The sequence below is a fragment of the Camellia sinensis genome, chromosome 4 (assembly GCF_055761805.1).
Source record: "Camellia sinensis isolate YWXY chromosome 4, ASM5576180v1, whole genome shotgun sequence".
NCBI lineage: Eukaryota > Viridiplantae > Streptophyta > Magnoliopsida > Ericales > Theaceae > Camellia > Camellia sinensis.
In genome coordinates, this window is record NC_138964.1 from 106,576,528 (window position 1) to 106,595,774 (window position 19,247).

Sequence of the window (19,247 nt, forward strand, 5' to 3'; positions counted from 1 at the left end):
ATAGCCGAAAATAGATATTTCTAAACAGATATACAATCTATCAACAGATAATTTATCAAATTTTTCATAGGTGAGTGATTTATCAAATCCAACTACACCATTCATTCACACGTCCTCCCAATTTCATTATTTATACAAAATAATTATTTAACACAAATTAGGGCAATTTTTCCCCTTTTTCAAAAATCAATCCCAAGTTCATATTTCATTATTTTAACCTACATAACTTCATATTCAATACCCCATATATATGTTCATGGAACCCAATATAAAATCCCTTTCTTAAATTTTGGACCCAAACCCTAACTTCACCAAAATCCTCCCAAATTCGACCACTTATACAAGATGACAAAATGCCTAGGTTAAAAATCATATCAAGGTGTAGAATGTCCCTACCTTACGTGTAGAAGCTCAAAGGAGATGATGAAGAAATTCAAAAATGCACCAAATTCGATTTGACTCGGATCAAAGGGAGACCTTTGAGATGCTCCAACTCTTTAACAAAGGGACTAGGGTTGAGAGATGCTGGGATCTTGGGGTATTCGTGGAGAGAGAGAGAGAGAGAGAGAGAGAGAGAGAGAGCAAGATTTTTAGAGAGAAAGTGTGTCAGATTAGGGTTTTTTTTTGCCAAAAAGGAAATCAAAAAGTGATATAAAACTCTCTGCTGCGAACTGATATACACGACCTTCGCTCGAGTGAAGGAGTTGTCGCTCGAGCGACCAGACACAACAAATGACCTCGTTTGAGCGCAAGAAGTGTTGCTCGAGAGCAAAATGCAAAGCTTCAGAAGTTTTACAGACGCACACGCTCGCTTGAGCGCAAGAATCCTCGCTCGAGCGAAGCATTTCACCTTCCCATAATTTCTGCATCTGGGAAAGAAACCTGAGAACTCTCAATTCTCGCTCGAGCGAAGGAGCAAATTACACAAGGCTCGCTCGAGTGCAAGAAGCCTCGCTAGAGCGAAGAAACCAAAATCTGGGCAACAACAATCTAGACCAACTAACAACCAACCTGTTCTAAACACGCCCAACATGTTCTAAAACTCAAATTCAAAGAGTTAAAAGAGGAAAACAAGACATGGATACAATATTAAACCACGAGACCCGAGTCCGAAATGTAACAAAGGTCGGATCAAAACCGGGATCGCTATAATCTTTACTGGGCTTTGGCTCACCCTATGTGGAAAATCATTTTCAGGTGCTGATGATATGCCTCGACCAAGGCAATGATTTTGGACGACTTGGAGCCAAGAACTTCTTTTTTTTGTTTTTGTTTTTGTTGTAATTATTTTGTACAAGCCTAGGGCTTTATTTGTATTGAGTATAAACGCACTTTTGTTGTAATCAAATATCGTCTTGGAAAGTTGTAGCCAATAGGGCATTACTATATCTATTTAACTCTTATCTCATATCTTTTGCTATGATACATGCCATAGATTCAGGATTAGGACTCATGAATGTATTACTGCATATGTTACCCTTTTATAAAAAGATGAAACCTTATGAATGGAAGAAGATTACATTCGCACATCTGTTGTTATTTAATATCTGTTGAGGGATGATCTTATTGTAATATTTTCGGAGCATTACATGAGTCATTGAAGAGGTAAATCCTCTTGCCTATTCCTTTGTACAGTGGTACCCTGTGAGGGTAGAAGGTTAAGCTAATGCTTTTAATAACCTAAGTGATATGAATAATCAACTGTGGTATAATGAGATACCTTATATTGGTCACCTATGTGAGTGCGAAGTGGGGCCGTTTCTTTAAGAATTGGTAAGGCCGAATTTTTTAAAAACACTCACTGAACCAGGCTAGTGTTCCAGGGCCATACCAGACACACCAATGAAAACAAGAACAATGGTTAGACTAACTCTTGTGTGAGGTCTATTGTCTTAGTGTACACAAACGGCAAAACAGTTCAAGACATCACGTTCACCGGTCAGCTAGTAAATCCAATAGGCTTTTACTACAAAAGGTTCAAGGCTAACAACCTTTTCTGATGCAAGGTTATTCTGTGAATGTTGTTCGTTTTCTTTATTCGGTCAATTTTTATTCATGTGGGAGATTGTTGGAAAAAATGGTTTTATGGTGACTTTAATGTGAAATTAAAGTAGGTCCTAACCATCGATTGATGTGGGATTAAATGGATTTAGATTCTCTGTAATAAGATCATTACACCGCAAAAAGAATGATAAAAAACCATTAAGAATTGAATGAGAAATTGTCTCATAAAATTGGCCTCATGAATGAGGTTTGGGAATTGAGTAAAACTATCAATCTCACATTGATTGTAGAGGAAAGCATTGATAGGTATTTGAACCTCAAGATTTTGATAAGGACATGAGCCCTTTGGGGCATCCAAATTTTTTGAAGGAATGGAGTTATTGATGCTTCAAGGATGGGCTTGGGCTAAAACTATGGTACAAGTTGGTTATGCAAAAATTGTCACATGCGCTTGGGCCGCCCTCCTGGACTGGTCCGAGTCCGAGTTCGGGTTCGTGGTCCATGGTCCATGATCCGTGGGTCAGGGGTTGTAGATCGTAGATCTTGGAACTTGGGGCTTGGGCTTGGGCTTGAAGCTTGTTGGAATGGGTTTGGTTTGGGCTGGGCCGGATTGATGGTCCAACAACCTAATCTTTTTGGGCCAAGTTTGTTTGGTGGCTGTAAATATACACACGTGTGTATACAGAGTGTGTAACTCACACTTATTCTCCATTAGTTTTGTGCATTACTCCATCAGTTTTGTAGGAGTAATGAGCTACATTTGTTGCCAGCTGCATTGCTGGGAGGCTCCTCCTCTCTCCGCCATTGTGTATAAAAGGAGGCCATCTTCCTTAGTTTCAACACAGAATTTTTTTGCTTCTATACTATACAGTCAGTCTGCTCCTATATTGTCCTTCCTGTGTAAGAGAGTGCTGCCATTGTTAGTTCGCTGGAGCTAAACAAAAGGTGCTTCTACGTTAGCGGGTCTATACCATCGTATCTTGGTTGACAGATGCCGACATAACTCCAACACCCATGGTGAGGCAACAAATCTATGTTATAGAAACTGTGGTATCACACAAGCTTCAATTTGCTTCCTTTACTATTTTATTTCAATTTTTGATTTTGTTAAACATTTCTGTTCATCAAAATGTAATCTCTAGCATGTGTTATATTTATGGTTTCTTATTCTGTAATATAAATTTAATTAATTATGAGTCTGTTTATTTTATTTAATCTATACAATTTGTACAACACCACCATCGTGACTAACAAGTACCCATCAACAAACCCATTTATAGAAATCCACAAGTGAACCAATCACGTTGATTACAGAAAGAATGGGAAAGATATGGATGTGGTGGATTGAGGTGTTGCAATCTAAGTGAGTTTGAATCGTTTCATCATTATTCCAATCATAAGACACATTGATCCACAGTTGATTCAATGTGTTAATGGAGAGATAAATGAGTAGGAACAAAGAGAATGAGAGTTATGAGACGAAGAAAGAAAGATCTGGGAAACAACTCATCGTTATCGGTGTTTCATGTATTGATGAAAGAAAATGAGATGAAATGGGATATCAACAAGAAGCGATGGCTGGGGTAAGAGAGATGAGAAAGGGGTGGCTATAGGACGAGAAAGGAGTGAAGAAAGGGATGTCAAGGTATGTTGTTGCAAATGATGATGGTAATGGAAAGAGTGGGTTAGACCAGATTTGGTGTTGCAGAAGATGTTTGGTCTAATGTTAATTGTGTTGTTTGGTTATTGTGATTAGGTAAATGATGTTTGTTTACAAAAATAAAAATATATAGAGAAAAATGTCTTATTAGATGTAGGGTAAACTAATAAAACATCACATTCTACTAACAATGTTAAGGAGACAAAACTGATAGGGGAGGTTAGTGTCATTTTAGAAACCTCAGGGAAGGTTTTTGAAATTATGACAAACCTCAAGGTAGGACATTGTAATTTACCCTATTTTGAAAGAAAAACTTTTGTTTGGTTTTGAATTTTGGACACTCGGATCAAAAATCTATTTTTGAACTTCGCAGACCAATATATAGGTCTAAACTTAAATTCTTTTAGGCCAACAGGACACCTATATATTTAAACCTTACCTACCTATCTGTCTATCTATTAAAATTTCAACTATCTATTTAAATGTCACATATTTGTACATATGCCACCTATTTGTCTAACTATTTGTTCAAATATCAAATATCTATTTAATGTCACCTTTTTGTCCATCTTATCACCAACCATCACAGCTAGCCACTGGTGATTTTCCAACACCAGCAACTTTTCTAGTGACTTTTCCAGCGTTAGTGACTTTTCAACACATACCTTTGTCACAAAAAAGATTATACCTTGGATTAAATAACATATGACTTCATAGGAATGGACTTTTTCACAATTAGCCCTGAAGAAATAAAGAGACCTTTATAAAAAGTTAATTTGGTAATATAACATGATATCAATTCTTCTATTTGTTTAATATATCTCAACCAAAATAGATATAAGAGAAATTAATATATTTTCTTTTCTTTTCTTTCTCTTAACTTATATAATCGGTTTTTTTTTTTTTTTCCTTTTCTCTCCTAGGTTACCAAACACCACAATATAATCTAATTTAACAAGTATGCTAATGATTTAAAATGAGTCATTATTGTAAAATTTATAATTCCTTTTCAAATGATCCTAAATATGATTACTATCTTATACGTTGATTTCTAGACTTTGAATGATAGTCTTTATTCTCAAATATATATATATATTTTTTTTAAATCATGCCTTCGATATATATATATATATATATATTATCACTTGATAACATGTTAATGAGTTAATAGAGTTATATTACTACAAGTCGACATCACTTCATTAACACGAACTTGAGATCTTATCTCTTTAGCATCTGAATGTTCCTACACCTGAATGTTTCTACACGACCACTTAAGTTACAACTTGAGTCGGGTCAAGTGTTATATGATTTTTATTTGAAAAATGAGACATTGTGTAAGGATGGCCATTTTTTCCCACCTCGCTCCATCCCCACATTCCTCACGCAGCCCCGCATGGGTTTGCCTCACCCCAATGAAAAGTGGGGTGGGGACAGGTTCAACCATGGATTGGCCATCTCACTATCTAATTGTTACAAAGAACCTTCCTCTTATTATATCCTACCATAAATCAAACACAGTTGAATTAATTCCATGATATATATAATCTCATCTCTTGTTCTAGATATTACTAATCTGACTTCAATTCCATGTCATTACTAATCCCAAACAGGCTAAAACATCTAATCCGTTCAAATGTACATTCTATGGCCCAATTCCTTTGGGCAGTATGTCTCCTTTGGGCAGTATGTCCCCCAATCAGCACATTTAGATCCCATCATTTTTGACGAATCATGCTGCTGCTGTTTGTTCACAAGAATCAACAACTTTCAAGCCCAACAGGGCCATACAACACCAACAATGTGTTACAAAATTGTTGCATTTAATTAGCTGCACTTACGGCATTGACAACATCATCAGATTCATCAACAATCATATCATCCCTAAAAAGAATTTTGAAATAAGGAAGAACTTTGGGAAGCACATGTAGATCTGCTAAGTTAACACTCATCAAGTCGAAGGCAATGCAGGTTTTGTGCATGTGAGTTTCATCAAACACTGGAATCTTAGGGTATCTTTGGCTGAAGTGGGTAAGAATGATACGATATGCTCCAGCAGAGTTCCCAACTTCAATGGCTTCCTTCGTTGTGCTGTGGTTTTTTGCTATAGCCTCCTCTACCATTCCATCCTCAAATGTTGCCTGCAACGTCAACAACAAACAACCCAATCAATAAAGATAAAAACTGTTTCGAAAGGAAGACACAAGTGGGCAGTTCCAATTTCAGATTTGCTATCCCAAAGAAGCAAGCATGTTAGAATGTTGGGCAATATAAGAGTCTGTTTGGATGCACATGGATTTCAAATCAAGAGATTTGAAGTTGAATTTAATAAAAATATTAGCTCTGTTATTTGTATTTATGAAGTTGAAATGTATGGATTTGGCATTATTCATTCAAAGGAGAGAAAGGAAGAAGGATAGCTCAAAATTAAGATTTGAATAGTTTAGCTAAGTATTTGAAGATTATATTAAAGAGCTTTAACATCATGCAATTGAATACCTATGCAAAAGTAATTTGAAAATCATGCTAATGATTCCCCTTTTAACTACAAAGATACTACAAAACTACATTTCTTTCTAGTTTTTCTATCCACCTATAATAGGTAATTCTAATAATTTTATAAAATCCAACCTCAAATTCCTTGATTTGAAATCCACATCTATACAAACGAGCCTTGGAGAGGTGGTCTATTTGCACCGAAAAAGATTGGTTGGACACCCCAACTTAATAAAAAATAAAATAAAATTATTACTATTATGTCCCTATTCAAAATGACCAAAAAGGTTTTTTTTTTTTTTTTTTTTTTGTTGGATCGGCAAAAGTCAGTTGTTGGTTGTTAAATTAACACCTATGGGCGATTAGCCTCCCTATCCTTGCAAGGTACCAAGTACTTGCCTCCTTAATTCAACTTCCTCTTAGAGAGAGTTAAACCCATGACCTCTCCCTTGGGACTAAGCCCTTTAAGAAAATCATGGTGCTAGTTGGTTGATCAAAAAGTACTTGATATTAAAAAAAGTGCAAATCATAATGTTTTGTACACCCCATCTCATAATCAATCTCAATATTTTCTTCTCTCTTCTCTTCTCTCTTTCTTCACTTTACATCTTCATAATCAAGCCTATTCCTCTTGAATCAATCATTCTTGCATTCTATTTCATATTGAAGTCAACAATGAACAATGAAGAAGACGTGTCCAAATTGTTTTTTTATAGAGAATTTAGGTTTTTTTGTTCATCTGCATGGCCTTTGGTCAATGGATTTTCGGAATTTGTTCAGAAATTTAGTACCGAACAAATTATATTTATTCGGAAACTTATTTCTAAAAATATTTCATATATTCGGCACCGTGTTTCCAAATTATTTGACATTGTTCAGTATTTAATATCCGAACAAGTTTATGTTCGGCTTTATGTTTCCGAACATTTAATTTTCTAACTTCTTCATATTCTAGTTCCGAACAAGAAAAAACTATCCGGTATTACAAGCAAATTACATATGTTTGGAAAGCTTTTTCCAAATAAATTCAATTTCGTTTGGTATTGAGTGTCCCAAAAAAATAAAAATATTCAGCTATGTGTTTCCATACCTTTGGGTGGTTTGGGAGCCTATTTGAATTGTGGGGTGCACTAAGCATCTTTCTAGAGTTTTTGAGGATATAATAGGGTATTATTTGGGGTGTTTAAAATAATAGAATAGATTTTAAATTTTAGATTGGGGTGTCTTTGCAGTTAGAAGGAGAACCCTAAGCATGATTTCAAATAACTACTTTTATATAGTTATTTCAACTCTATTATGAGAAAGCTATTTAATTTAATCTTGAAATTCATAGATAAACTATCAAATCTAAATTTAAGTTGTTCTCCTTGAATGATTAATGTCAAATCTATGCATTTCAAATCCGTAAACACAAACCGCACCTAAGTGCATTTCCTAACCTACTTTGAGCTAAGTTTCTTGATTCAAAGCCAAGTGGTTGGTGTGGTCGCACAGAGTACCAGTTGCTCCATCCACCTGGAACATACACACACCTTTTCATTTCCAATATATCCCTTATTTAAGTGCATATATTCAAATCTGTCATTCTCAACAGTCTTGACGGGGTTTCATCGATGATTGAATGAGTCTTCAAATGTACTGCCCTATGGACTTTGAACGTGGATTGTTCTGTGGAACGGGAACGGGAACGTGGTATGCCACATATTCTACTTCCATTAACAAAATTCAACGTACTTCTTGAACAATTTTGTTTTACAATTAGACATCCAATAAAAAGCATTTTTTTAAAAAAAATTAATTATTATGTAATGAAACATTTCTACAAGCATTATGACTCATTTTTTTTTTTATTTTTATGTTTTGTCCTATAAAAACTCCTCTACTTAGGTTTTAATTTATTATACTAAAATTTCTACGGATTTTTTTTTTAAGACAATATATTTGGATTTTTTTTTTCTTTTCTTGGGATAGCTTTGGATTACTAAATTTAACATTTTGGAACGGAAATGTACCATATTTTGGAACGTGCATTCCAAAACGTAAATTGCTTGGGTAATAACATTTTTCTATAACAATGATTCTACCACTCAACAAGAAGTGACACCCATCTCACCAAGCACCATCTTGGCAACACCTACTAAAGATTATATTATATATATATATATACATTTGGGATAATAACAATTAAGGAAGGTAATGAGAGATTATTTACAATTAAGGCATTAAATGTAAATATTTATTCCCCAATTTCTCTATTGCCAATTTAATTACAAAATGGTAAAAACTCAAGGCCAAAAATGTCTTTTTATTTATTATGCCTTTTCCTTCTACAGAATCTAACTACCGCTGCCACTATCCCTCTCCATCTTTGGAGACTGCCACCATCACCCCTTTGTGATGAAGATTTCTTGACGGCTAGAGCACCCAATTCATTTTTCAACACTGGGTCAGTCACTTTATTTGTTTATCCATTATGATTGGGTTTACAAGTTGGTGTGATTTGTTTTCCAGTGAATTGTTAATGGATAGATTGGTCTTAAGGAATACTCCCTCAAAATTTGTGGATGTATGGATATTCTTTGAGTTTCAATTAAAAACAAAGAATTTTAGGGAGCTCACTTTATTCTCTTATATATATATGATAGAGATTTTCATGAAGAATCTGAACGCCAGAATATTTCTTCAATTTTATGAAGATTTATAGGCCTTGAAGCAGCAGCAGCAGCTGTGGTTTTTGGAGAGGGAGGAGGTCTAAGGGATGTGGTGGAGAAGAGAAACCCATAGACAAAAACACATTTTTACACCCAATTTTGACCATCTTGTAATTAACTTTTCAATATGTAGATTTGGAAAGAAATTCCTACATTTAATGAACTTGATTGGAAATTGTTTCTCATTAACTGTCGTAATTATAATAATCTTTTCTTTTCTTTTTTTGAGAAAACAAAAAGCCTAGATCTGTCAGAGTATATATAATTGTTAATGCATCTGTGTCATGCAGAACTGAAGACACTTATGAAATTATTTTAGCAAAAACTAAATATCCGACTCACACAGATGGCCCAATGATTAAGGGCAAACCTCGGGACAAACAAATTTGACTGTCCTGGGCTCAACTCTTGATGGATGCCATGCCCAGTCTTACCCGATATGTGTGTCTTGTGGGTTGGTGTATGTATCTGGGGTTTACCCAACCAACACACACAATGTGTGGGGTGGATTCCTCGTCAGAGAAAAAACTTACATGAAAAACTAACAACATAAAAGAGCAAAAGTGCATAATGCTATGTGAAAACGAACCTCGTGTATAAGAATTGTTGCTCCATGAGATGCCTCAATTAATTCTGGGCAGGGCCTAGTATCACCAGAGTACACAATCTTCCAGCCTGGTATTAATTTCCCAACAGCATTGATTCGATCTGCAGCCTTCAAGACCACACCAAATGCCTGTGGACAGTGCACTACAGGAAAACTTATCAAAGCCTCTAAACCTGCTTCTCCGAGCACTTTTTTCATGTTGTTTAGGATGGGAATAACTGTGCCATTGTTAACAGGACTATCTGGTCTCTTCCAATAGCTCTGCATACGACTTCCTTCAGCAAACAAAGTAGAATCAATATTGTGGTTTGTTCGCCCAACTGTGCTTGCATTATTCACAAAACTATTTGATTCAAAAGCCTCCAATGAAGCTTCTGTGGTATGCCTACAATCAAGGAACTGCATATCTAGATCTTCAAGTATTTGGTATGCGTCTAGAAATCTCTTAAGCTGCCTAGGGCCAATAACAAGCAAAGGTTCGTGCGGCACACCCTCCAACAAATCACGTCGAAGAGCAAGTATTCTTGCTAGACCCGTATGGTGGTCTGCATGAATGTGAGAAATCCAAATACACCTTAAACCTCTCACAGCATCATCAGCACCCTCGACACCAAATCTGTTCTCAAGAGACATCGAAAACCCACATGTAAAAAGATATGAAAAAAATATAACAATGTTGAGATACATTTGAAAATTCCTAGATGGTGGGGTTACCTTCTTTTCAGCTGACCTAGGGTTCCTTCACCACAATCTAAGAGTAAGCTTCCTTTTGAGAAAAGATTGATTAAGATAGAACTAACATTTCGGTACTTTGAAGGCTGGGATGAACCAGTCCCCAGAAGAACAATCTCCATGTCTTCTCTTGAAATATCTTCCAAACAACTAGGAAGAGCATTTTCATTCAACCATGGCTCTTCAATCATAAGATTGTTATTTAGCATGGGAGTCACATCCTCTTTTGAATGTTTGCCGTCACGCCAGAACCAGGTAACCTGTTGGGCAGAATCTACAACCTCTGGAATCTCCAAAAGTAACTCATTGATGATTTCTGAGGAAGACACTAAACTCGGAACACAAGATCTATCTAACCCAAGCTGAGCATAAGGACGCAAATGGAACTGTTCCAAATACAACAAACATTTAAATTACTTGAAGAGGTAAGTTATCAACTAAGAATATGTGTTTCTTTAGATAATATATTTCCTAATTCAGTGACAGTTAGGCCTGAGAAAATCGGACAGCCATGAGAAAACTCAATCAAAAGATTTCAATTGAAGAGAATCTTGATGCTGTAGGATCAGTAATCTGTTTGTACCTTTAGGAGATTTTCAGCAGAGATGACTTCACAAAGCTTTGGAGCAGGAACCTGCAAGGAAGAAACCAAGTCAATTGCTAGATAACCACAAAACCAACTAGAATTTAACTGTCATTAAAACCCATAAAAAGATAAACTAATCACTGCTCTCTAAAAAAGACGTCACAGTAAACAAACCTCACTCAATGTCCCGGGGCCTGGCGCTGAGCAATTCAGGTGCTGGAGAGACCAAAAACCTGAAGCTGGAAAGAACTGAGGACACAGATAATTTAGCCGTGCTGCAACCCTTGCACTGGATTTTAAAATAGGAACCTCAACATTCTTCCTGCACATACAACGAAAATCATTAACAGCATGATCACAGTTGTTAGAATCTTGTGATTCATGATTTGATTCATACGATTCAATAAAAGTTTCAAACAAACTGATTCAATTCATGCTATTGAATCTTAAATTGAATAAATCTTATTCAATTTCAATTCACCATAAGTTTTTGCAACTCACTGCAATTTGTGTGATTCTCTGCGATTCAGTTTTGTTTGCATAATACATGAAACAATGTCATTTTTGCAAATAAAAAAAGAGAAATTAATTATATTGATATACATGATTTTATATGCATATATATGTACAATTTAGTTATATTGATATTTATTCATTTGAAACACCATATGTGTATTTTTACATGTATATGCATATATAAAAATATATATTAAGTTCAAGTAAACAAATCTTACGATTTACGATTTACGATTCCATATTTGACATGATTACTTGACAAGGAATGAACGAAAAAGCAGAATAATAACTCTATATGCATTTGGAGGAGAAGAAAGGTACATTTCATGTCCTGCCATGATATGTTGGGCTCCACTAAATCTTGTCATCCACTTCTGATAGTCACTGGTGTTTATTACATGTGCAGGGGTTAGGTGAATTATAAAATTCACTGCTTTGGAGGTCTCTGCTAGGTTGTCTGACATATCTCCATAATAACTGCTAAGACAGTGTGAAGACAACGCTTGCAAATGAGATAATGTTGGGCAGTCAACGATGAGTACGATTGGACCAGGAACAGAAGGACCCATTACATCACTTGGATGAACCTACAAATGAAGTGAGAGACAGAACCAGAAGCATATATGAGGACCTATGTTGCATGGACTCAGGTAAGAGTGTCAAATCTAGAGGTCAGACCCATCAAATCTCAAATGTATGCAAACTGGCAAAAAAGGGGTCATACTTTTATATTTTTAATCCATATGTGAGACAAAATGGTGTTATAACATACTATGTCAAAAAGGCATTTTAATAATTTTGTAGCAATAATAACATAATATATGCATATAATAGTGCTAAAAATACAAATATATAAGTGTCCGATGCAACGTATCGGACACATATCCAACACCCTTGACCAAGTGTCGGGTGTCCGACATGGGTATTTGATTTATTTTGAATAGTTCATCTAACATATATGAAAGCTACAACTTTTAAACCAACCATGACATTTTGATGATCTGACTTCACTGAATTCCCTAGTTGCAGTTCACGATACTTTGGGCCAGGTTTCAATCCAAGAGCAGAAGCTTTTTTGGGATCAAACTTGCCCTTTATTTCTGGCAGTTCACAAACATATATCACAGATATATCACCAAGCTTTACTGCAAGCTCAGCTTCATTATTTGGACATCGTGGTGAAAGGGGTTCAGAATACTGATTTCCTCCCTCTTCTAGATCCAATTCTGTTGCATCAAGCAAGTTGCCACTTTTCTTGTTGAGCTCAGACCCGGCAGAACAGCTTGGTTGCAGAAGAACAGCTGATATTTTGACAACTTCATCATCAATGAGAACAATAGGGTCAGTAAACTTCCTTGGCTCAGGAATAGGAACCCCATCAGTACCAGGTGATGGTCCAAAGCTATGTGTGTGAACCACAGCGGCCTTTGGGATGAACGATCTCATTGCATCTACTAAATACTTGAGATCTGAGGGACCCCATACGTTGACCTACAAAAAAAGTAGCAACTTATATGATAATCTCATTGAAATTGTTTAATCAATCTGACTTTATTTTAAAGAAGAAGAAGAAATTTGGTAACTTAAGCCAATTTAGTACTCACAGACATTCCTTCTTCTCCCATACCAGCCAATGTCAATAAAAGACCTGAAAGGTAGAGTAGAACACTAAAGTTTTTCATGGCTCTCAAAATAATCCCCTTGCATCACCATTCAAATAGTAAAGTAAAATACTAATCCCATTAGAACAATTTTTTTACCCAATTATTTTACACAACTCTTCTATACATATAAAGCAATTTTTTTGGTAAAATTTCAAAACTGAATTCAAGACACATACCTGGAAGTCCACCCGCTGTTTCTGAGCATACACGAGAGAGAAATATATAATCAATCTGAAGACAGGCAGATTATCAGTATGTCTTCCCCCAAAGTGAGGAACAATATAATATTTAATGATGAAAGAAACTCAAAATATGTATTGACAACAGAAGAAAAAACAAATTAAAATGTTTGCAGATACATCCTACCTTTGACAACTTAATCTTATGCTCTGTACAGAAGCGTTGCAACCCCTGGAACAAGAATTACATACTAAGAGAGATGAGGATTGAAAAGCTCCAGAACATTCTCCTTATAATTATACTAGCAGGAAAATAAAGAAGCCTAAAAAGGTCATTACAATTGTACAAACCATCTATGCATGACAAAAAGGTGATGTCTAGAATATAGAAAACAGGATTATGGACCGAATATGAAACATAACAGTTATGCAATGAACACTTTCCATTTAGATTTCTCATCAATATTTGCCACCTCATTTCTCCAGAAATGAAGGTTTTTCTTTTTAAGAGAGATTACAAATGAACATAAGATTTATTGTAGACATATCCATCTATGGTAGCGCATATGACTTCCGCCATATGCTCCAAATGATTATTCTAAATAGAAATTGATCTCATCTTCAACTTAATAGTCACCAGAGGAGTCTACGGGTGGAGCTACAAATATAGAAGCGAGATCATGATCCCACTAAAATAATGGGTTAAGTTGTGTATTACGCAAACAATTTAAAGTTGTATGCAGTTGTACCCTACCCTCTAAATTTTTGAGAAATTAAAGATGGGGTTAACTTTAATATTAAAAAAGTAAGTAGAATTTTTCACCAAATAAGAAACTGTAAATGATATAAATTAAACTATATTCTTGTAGGTCATTTTTTTATTCAACTTGAAGTTAAGTTGAAAATTTCAATTGAAAAAACAAAAAAACAAAAACTTAAACTACAATTTTTTATGTACAATTCTTTTTACAAGTAATACACTTAATGATTAATGCTTTTGGAGGGATAAGATGTATTGATTCAATAATGTAAAAATGTTTGACAATGTTATCAGCTATTTTTTATAAATTTGACACTTGGGTTAAAAATTTGCATTACATTAATATTGCAATTTAGGTCATACTTTCAGTTAGTACCAAAGTTTCGAAAAGCGGTTACGGTTGCGGTCGCGGTCGCCATAACGGTTGTAGTGGCACAGTTGCAGTTGCAGAGTATAAAGGCCGTAGTGTAACGATTGCGGTAACCGGAACCGTGATTTTTTATATTTTTCGCACAATTTGAAGATAACTTACCGATACACATTTTTTTTTTCTTTCTAGAATCACATTTATTAGGATTTAAAATAGATTTGGATCAATTTCTGTTAATTTTTAAGTATGATTCAATATATTTCATATTTTCAAATCACTATAAAAGGAGCTTTTCACATTTTATTTCAATAGTTAATGTTTTTAAGAATAATTGATTTTAAATTTCTACAAATTATTTTTGACCAATACCTGAACTAATTGAATAAAAAATATTCACAATTATTAAATGAAATAATTATAAAATAAAAATTGTGCCATACACAAAAAATTATTTTTGAGGCATTTTTTTTAGACAACACTTTACAGGTAACTAAATAAAATTATTTACAATTAAGTATTAAATGAAATGATTATAAAAATAAAAATTGTGCCATAAACAAAAATTATTTTTGAGTTTTTTAAAGACATTTTTTAGACAACACATTACAGTAACAAAATAAAAAATATTTATAATTAAATATAAAATAAAATGATTATAAAAATAAATACAACCACTGTTTATATTTTATTTTTATTTTATATGCTAATGTAATGAAATGAAAATTTAAAAAAAAAAATTATAAAGAAAATAATTCATAAAAGATTTTTTTTTGGTCTTGGATCACTTGAGTATTTGTTCTTTTTCTGTAAGTTTTTATTTATTTATTTATTTTGAAAAGTAAGTTATTCAAAATATTATAAAAGGGTGTAACGGTGTGTAACAGACCGTTATGGTACCGCTACGGCCATTACGTAGCAACCGCAACGGGTGGCGATAACCACCATAACCGTTACATAACGGTATTACGTAATGGTTGCAACCGCTTTTTAAAACCTTGGTTAGTACACAATTCATTATAGTTAACATTTGATAAATATTCAATTTTGTGAATTTATAGATAGCATGAAGATGATTAGATGGTTTTTAATTTTTTTATTTGCAGTATATTGAAAATCACTTAAAAAATAAATATTAATAACGAAATTGACTACTAGTCCCCTTTTTGTTCAATAAGATATGATCAAATTCAAGACCTCATGGTTCAAGGCAACAAGCCAAACATTTCAAATGGAAGGTCACTAATGCAAAAGTTTTAAAAAACTGTAGCACAATAATAGACAACAAACTTTCCGTAACATATACCCAATAAATCACGAAAATTTCACATGAATAACAACCTTGGGCATTTCTTTTACATCCATGGGCTATTAATAGAGAAATCAAAATTCGTAAATTAAGTTCTTATTGGTAAGTGGTAAGTACCACCCAATACTTACTTCTCCAGCATTAAATATAAATCTTTGCTTGTCAAAGAAAAGCAAGATTGACGGCGACGTATCCTGAGTATCCATTCCTGTCCCCAAAATCTGCAAGATATGACAGAAACTGCTAAAATTGTCATTCAAAATGTTAGCATACATAAGATTGGCTAATTTCTGCATACAAAACCCTATGGAATTTGTCCAATGCAATTTGTTCTTTGAGTTGTAAACGTGTTTGGAGGGTTTAACAAAGCGAAACAAAGAACAAACAATACAAAAGCTCGGGCAGTGAATCAATTTACACAAAAGGATAAAAAAAAAACAGTGACTTCCACTCTAAATCTGCCCTTTGAGCACTCAAGGTGGACTTTGAGGCAGTAAAACTAAGATTTAGTATGCAGTGGTCTGAACTCGAAAGATTTCCAGCCAAGTTGGAGTATTATTTATTCAAAGACAAGTGAAGGCATGCTTGTAAAGTGAAGGAAATCTCACATGGGCAAGGTGGGTACAATTTCTTTCAGGGTTTTCCCTATGTGGCTCAGACAAGATAAGCAGGCAAAAATAGGGCAACATCATGGAGGTTGAAAATTCAAATGCTTGAAGCCAAGTAACCATTTCAACACATGAATCAAGCTCCATGTATGCTCAAGAGTTGAAAGCATGAGCTAATGAGTATGTGCATTTTTTTGTGAAGAGAGGCGAGAGATTGGCGCAGAGCTGTCCATAAACTCTTGCTCTGCTCTGCACCTTGCAAGATACACCAGGGAAACTTGTTTAAACATTTCATTGGAGGTGTAGGAAGAAATTGGAGGGATTCCATGAAGAACTAATCCTGTATCAAGAAGAAGGCTGACTGTGATTGGACCCACAAGTGAGGTGACAAATGAACGTGTTGTAGAGGTAACAAGTTGGGTATGCACCTAGGTAAGGGTAGTAAGTCGTCTAACTAGTACCTTCCAACAAATTCTTGAATAGTCAATTTGATTTCCGACATTGTTCTTGTTGTTTTCCCCTCAACGACGGTTTCCACATAAATTGGTGTGTTAGTTGTGGTGAATGCCTAACTTGTACCTTGCTTAACTCATTTTCTTATCTGCATTTAGAATAGCCTATTCACCCCCTCTAGGCTACACATTACGTTTTTAAAAAATGCAGAAAAATTTGCAAGACCAAAAACCAATCTAGGAATCCAGAATCTCTATGATAGAATCCACAATTCTTAGTAAAAGCAATATACATAAAATCCTAGGAATATACATCACCACAGATGATATAGGTATTTAGAGTTCTGGGGTTTCATTTTCGAATTTTGTCATATGTTCTATTCTCAAATCCCTAAATTCAAAGAAAAACAGACCAAAATCAAACAGCATTCTTGAATTCATGCAACCAAAACCAAAGACTGTATGCAGTATTTACACTTACCCTCTTCTCAAAACCAAATGACTTCATGAATCAATTTCTTTCAAGCACTACTGACAAATCCCCAAAACTACCCAGAAAATTTAAGAAAACACCTGCTTCTTAATAACAAAAAATATAATAAGCTCCATTCATGGCACCACCATCCAAATTGATCTTATTGCGTTATAAAAAAATCGACTTTATTTTTTTGGTAAATAAGCGAGTATATATAAAAAATCAACCAATTTAACCAAAACCCAGGAAACCATTTTGAATTACCCACTAATAAGAAAAAAGAAACCTTTGGTTTTTCAATTACACACTAACAAGACAAAAGAAATACAATAGACCCAATCAAAAGAACGACATTGAAATGAAATCCACGAAGCAAAAACCATAAACACCCATAGATACATACATATATATATATATATATATACACAGAGAGAGAGAGAGAGAGAGAGAGAGAGAGAGAGAGAGAAGTACCTGAACGTAGCAAATGGTATTGACAGGATTGAGCTTGCGGTCCTTCAAAGGGAGTATTTTTTTGGGCCTATCACTCTTATCTCTACCCTCAGCCCTTCTCTTGTTAAACCCAACAGATTGAGTCTCTTCCATTGCCACCAACCCTTTCTCTCTCTTCTCAGTCTCTTTCTCTCTCAAAGAACTATTGTTCCTGCGGGTGAGATTGAGAGGAGGACGCGAATGGTGTTTCTTGGAGTAGGAAGACAAGGCAGTGAAGAGGGAAGAAGAAGAATGGGGTCTGAGAGTTGGAGAAGATTTGGGTCTGAATAGGAGAGAGGAGAGAAAAGAGGAGGATATGAGAGGAGAGGAGGTGGGGAGAGTGGCGGAGGAGAGTAGGAGGCGAAGGTTTGTGATTTGGGGCATTGCTTTGAGATTTCCAATTTGTAGTCGGAGTTTTGTAGGGTTTTAGCCGATTTTTGCATTACACAAAACCCCCTCATCCCCACTGCTGAGGACTGGATTGCAATACAACAAGGATGTAGGATGCAGCTGCCTTTCGGGTCGGGTTGACCGTTACTGTTTGTATAGCGGGACACTGGTCCTATTTTAATAATTTTATTTGTACACCATAAAAAATTTCAATATACATCATTTATGTTGTTGGTATATAAATTTTTAAATAAAAGTCCAATATTCATGTATAAATTTATGAACAAAAAACCATTACTCACATTTAAACAGTTGAACATAATATATATCTAAATAATTTATTTTTGTTTATAAGTTCATATTTTGTTCAAAAATTTATATCTGAATGATACAAAAGGTATATTGAGATTTCATGTAGTTTATTGATATAATTTCCCGTCTTATTTGCATACTAAACCCACCATCAAAATTTGAAATTAGAAAAATAAATTTCAAAATTTGAAATAGAAATGCTGTTGTTTGAGATGATCTAAAAAGTATATTTTTTGACTTTTTACGAAAAGATATGTAGAAAAGGAAATAGTGATATGACCCAAAAAAACAAAAAGGTAAAAAAAGTATACTACAGTAAGTCATGCCAAACAAGCTTTAAATCATAGTCTTATGATCTCATAGATAACCATTAGATCTTATCCTTAGAACTGATCTAAATCATCCAAATGTCCACATGAAACAAATGTATCTAACACATTTTCATAGCCAGTCCTATAGATAATATTCCTAAAATGTCTTTTCCTCAGTCATAAAACCACTGCCATGAGCCCTTATAGACAACTACAACTCCGACCATTGGAGACTATTTTAGACCTTTGGCAACCACCTCTAACCTTCAACAATAGCTTTTGACAACATTTTTTTCATCTATTTTTTGACAAAAACAAATTCACCACTTCGGATTTGATGACAATAAGAGAATGGGAGAAAGAAAAAAGATAAAAAGAAACAAGGAAAGACCTTACTAAAAATTAGTTTTGTCTTAGACTTTAATGATAAATTTATCAATCTATTTGCACCATAAATAATTTTTTTTGTTGATTATGACCTATCGATTATGGTCAAACCTTCAAGAATTGCGTTAGTTTTAACAATATTTAGTCTTGTTAATTGTGGCCTGTCGGTTATGGTCTGTTGATTCAGACCACAGACCATCTTTAAAAGAAAATTATGGCCATATTATTTATT

At 34.6% G+C, this 19,247-nt stretch overlaps 1 protein-coding gene across 2 annotated transcripts; it reads right to left on the minus strand.

Moving 5' to 3' along the window:
* Window positions 1-5,410: 5,410 nt before the first annotated feature.
* LOC114286842 (tRNAse Z TRZ4, mitochondrial) lies at window positions 5,411-18,103 on the minus strand. Of its 2 annotated transcripts, none has more exons than XM_028230065.2 (12): window positions 17,598-18,103; window positions 15,723-15,812; window positions 13,343-13,387; window positions 13,153-13,207; window positions 12,917-12,960; window positions 12,297-12,803; window positions 11,634-11,899; window positions 10,971-11,118; window positions 10,794-10,844; window positions 10,193-10,596; window positions 9,461-10,094; window positions 5,411-5,805 (listed from the first exon to the last, which is right to left on the minus strand). In XM_028230065.2, exons 1-12 carry the CDS (start codon window positions 17,997-17,999, stop codon window positions 5,488-5,490), a joined length of 2,964 nt encoding a protein of 987 aa, XP_028085866.2. In that variant the 5' UTR covers window positions 18,000-18,103; the 3' UTR covers window positions 5,411-5,487. The 2 variants fall into 2 exon arrangements, with proteins under 2 accessions (XP_028085866.2, XP_028085867.2); XM_028230066.2 differs by having other exon boundaries at window positions 15,723-15,831; window positions 17,598-18,072.
* Window positions 18,104-19,247: the final 1,144 nt, after the last annotated feature.

What these genes read in the sequence shown, in the direction of transcription:
- LOC114286842 (XM_028230065.2), bottom strand. Translation starts at nt 17,999, where the DNA reads ATGCCCCAAATCACAAACCTTCGCCTCCTACTCTCCTCCGCCACTCTC. An exon ending in ATACCATTTGCTACGTTCAG is followed by an intron (nt 15,813 to 17,597) that starts GTACTTCTCTCT and finishes CATATCTTGCAG; the next exon opens with ATTTTGGGGACAGGAATGGA. An exon ending in GCCCCGGGACATTGAGTGAG is followed by an intron (nt 10,845 to 10,970) that starts GTTTGTTTACTG and finishes TCTTCCTTGCAG; the next exon opens with GTTCCTGCTCCAAAGCTTTG.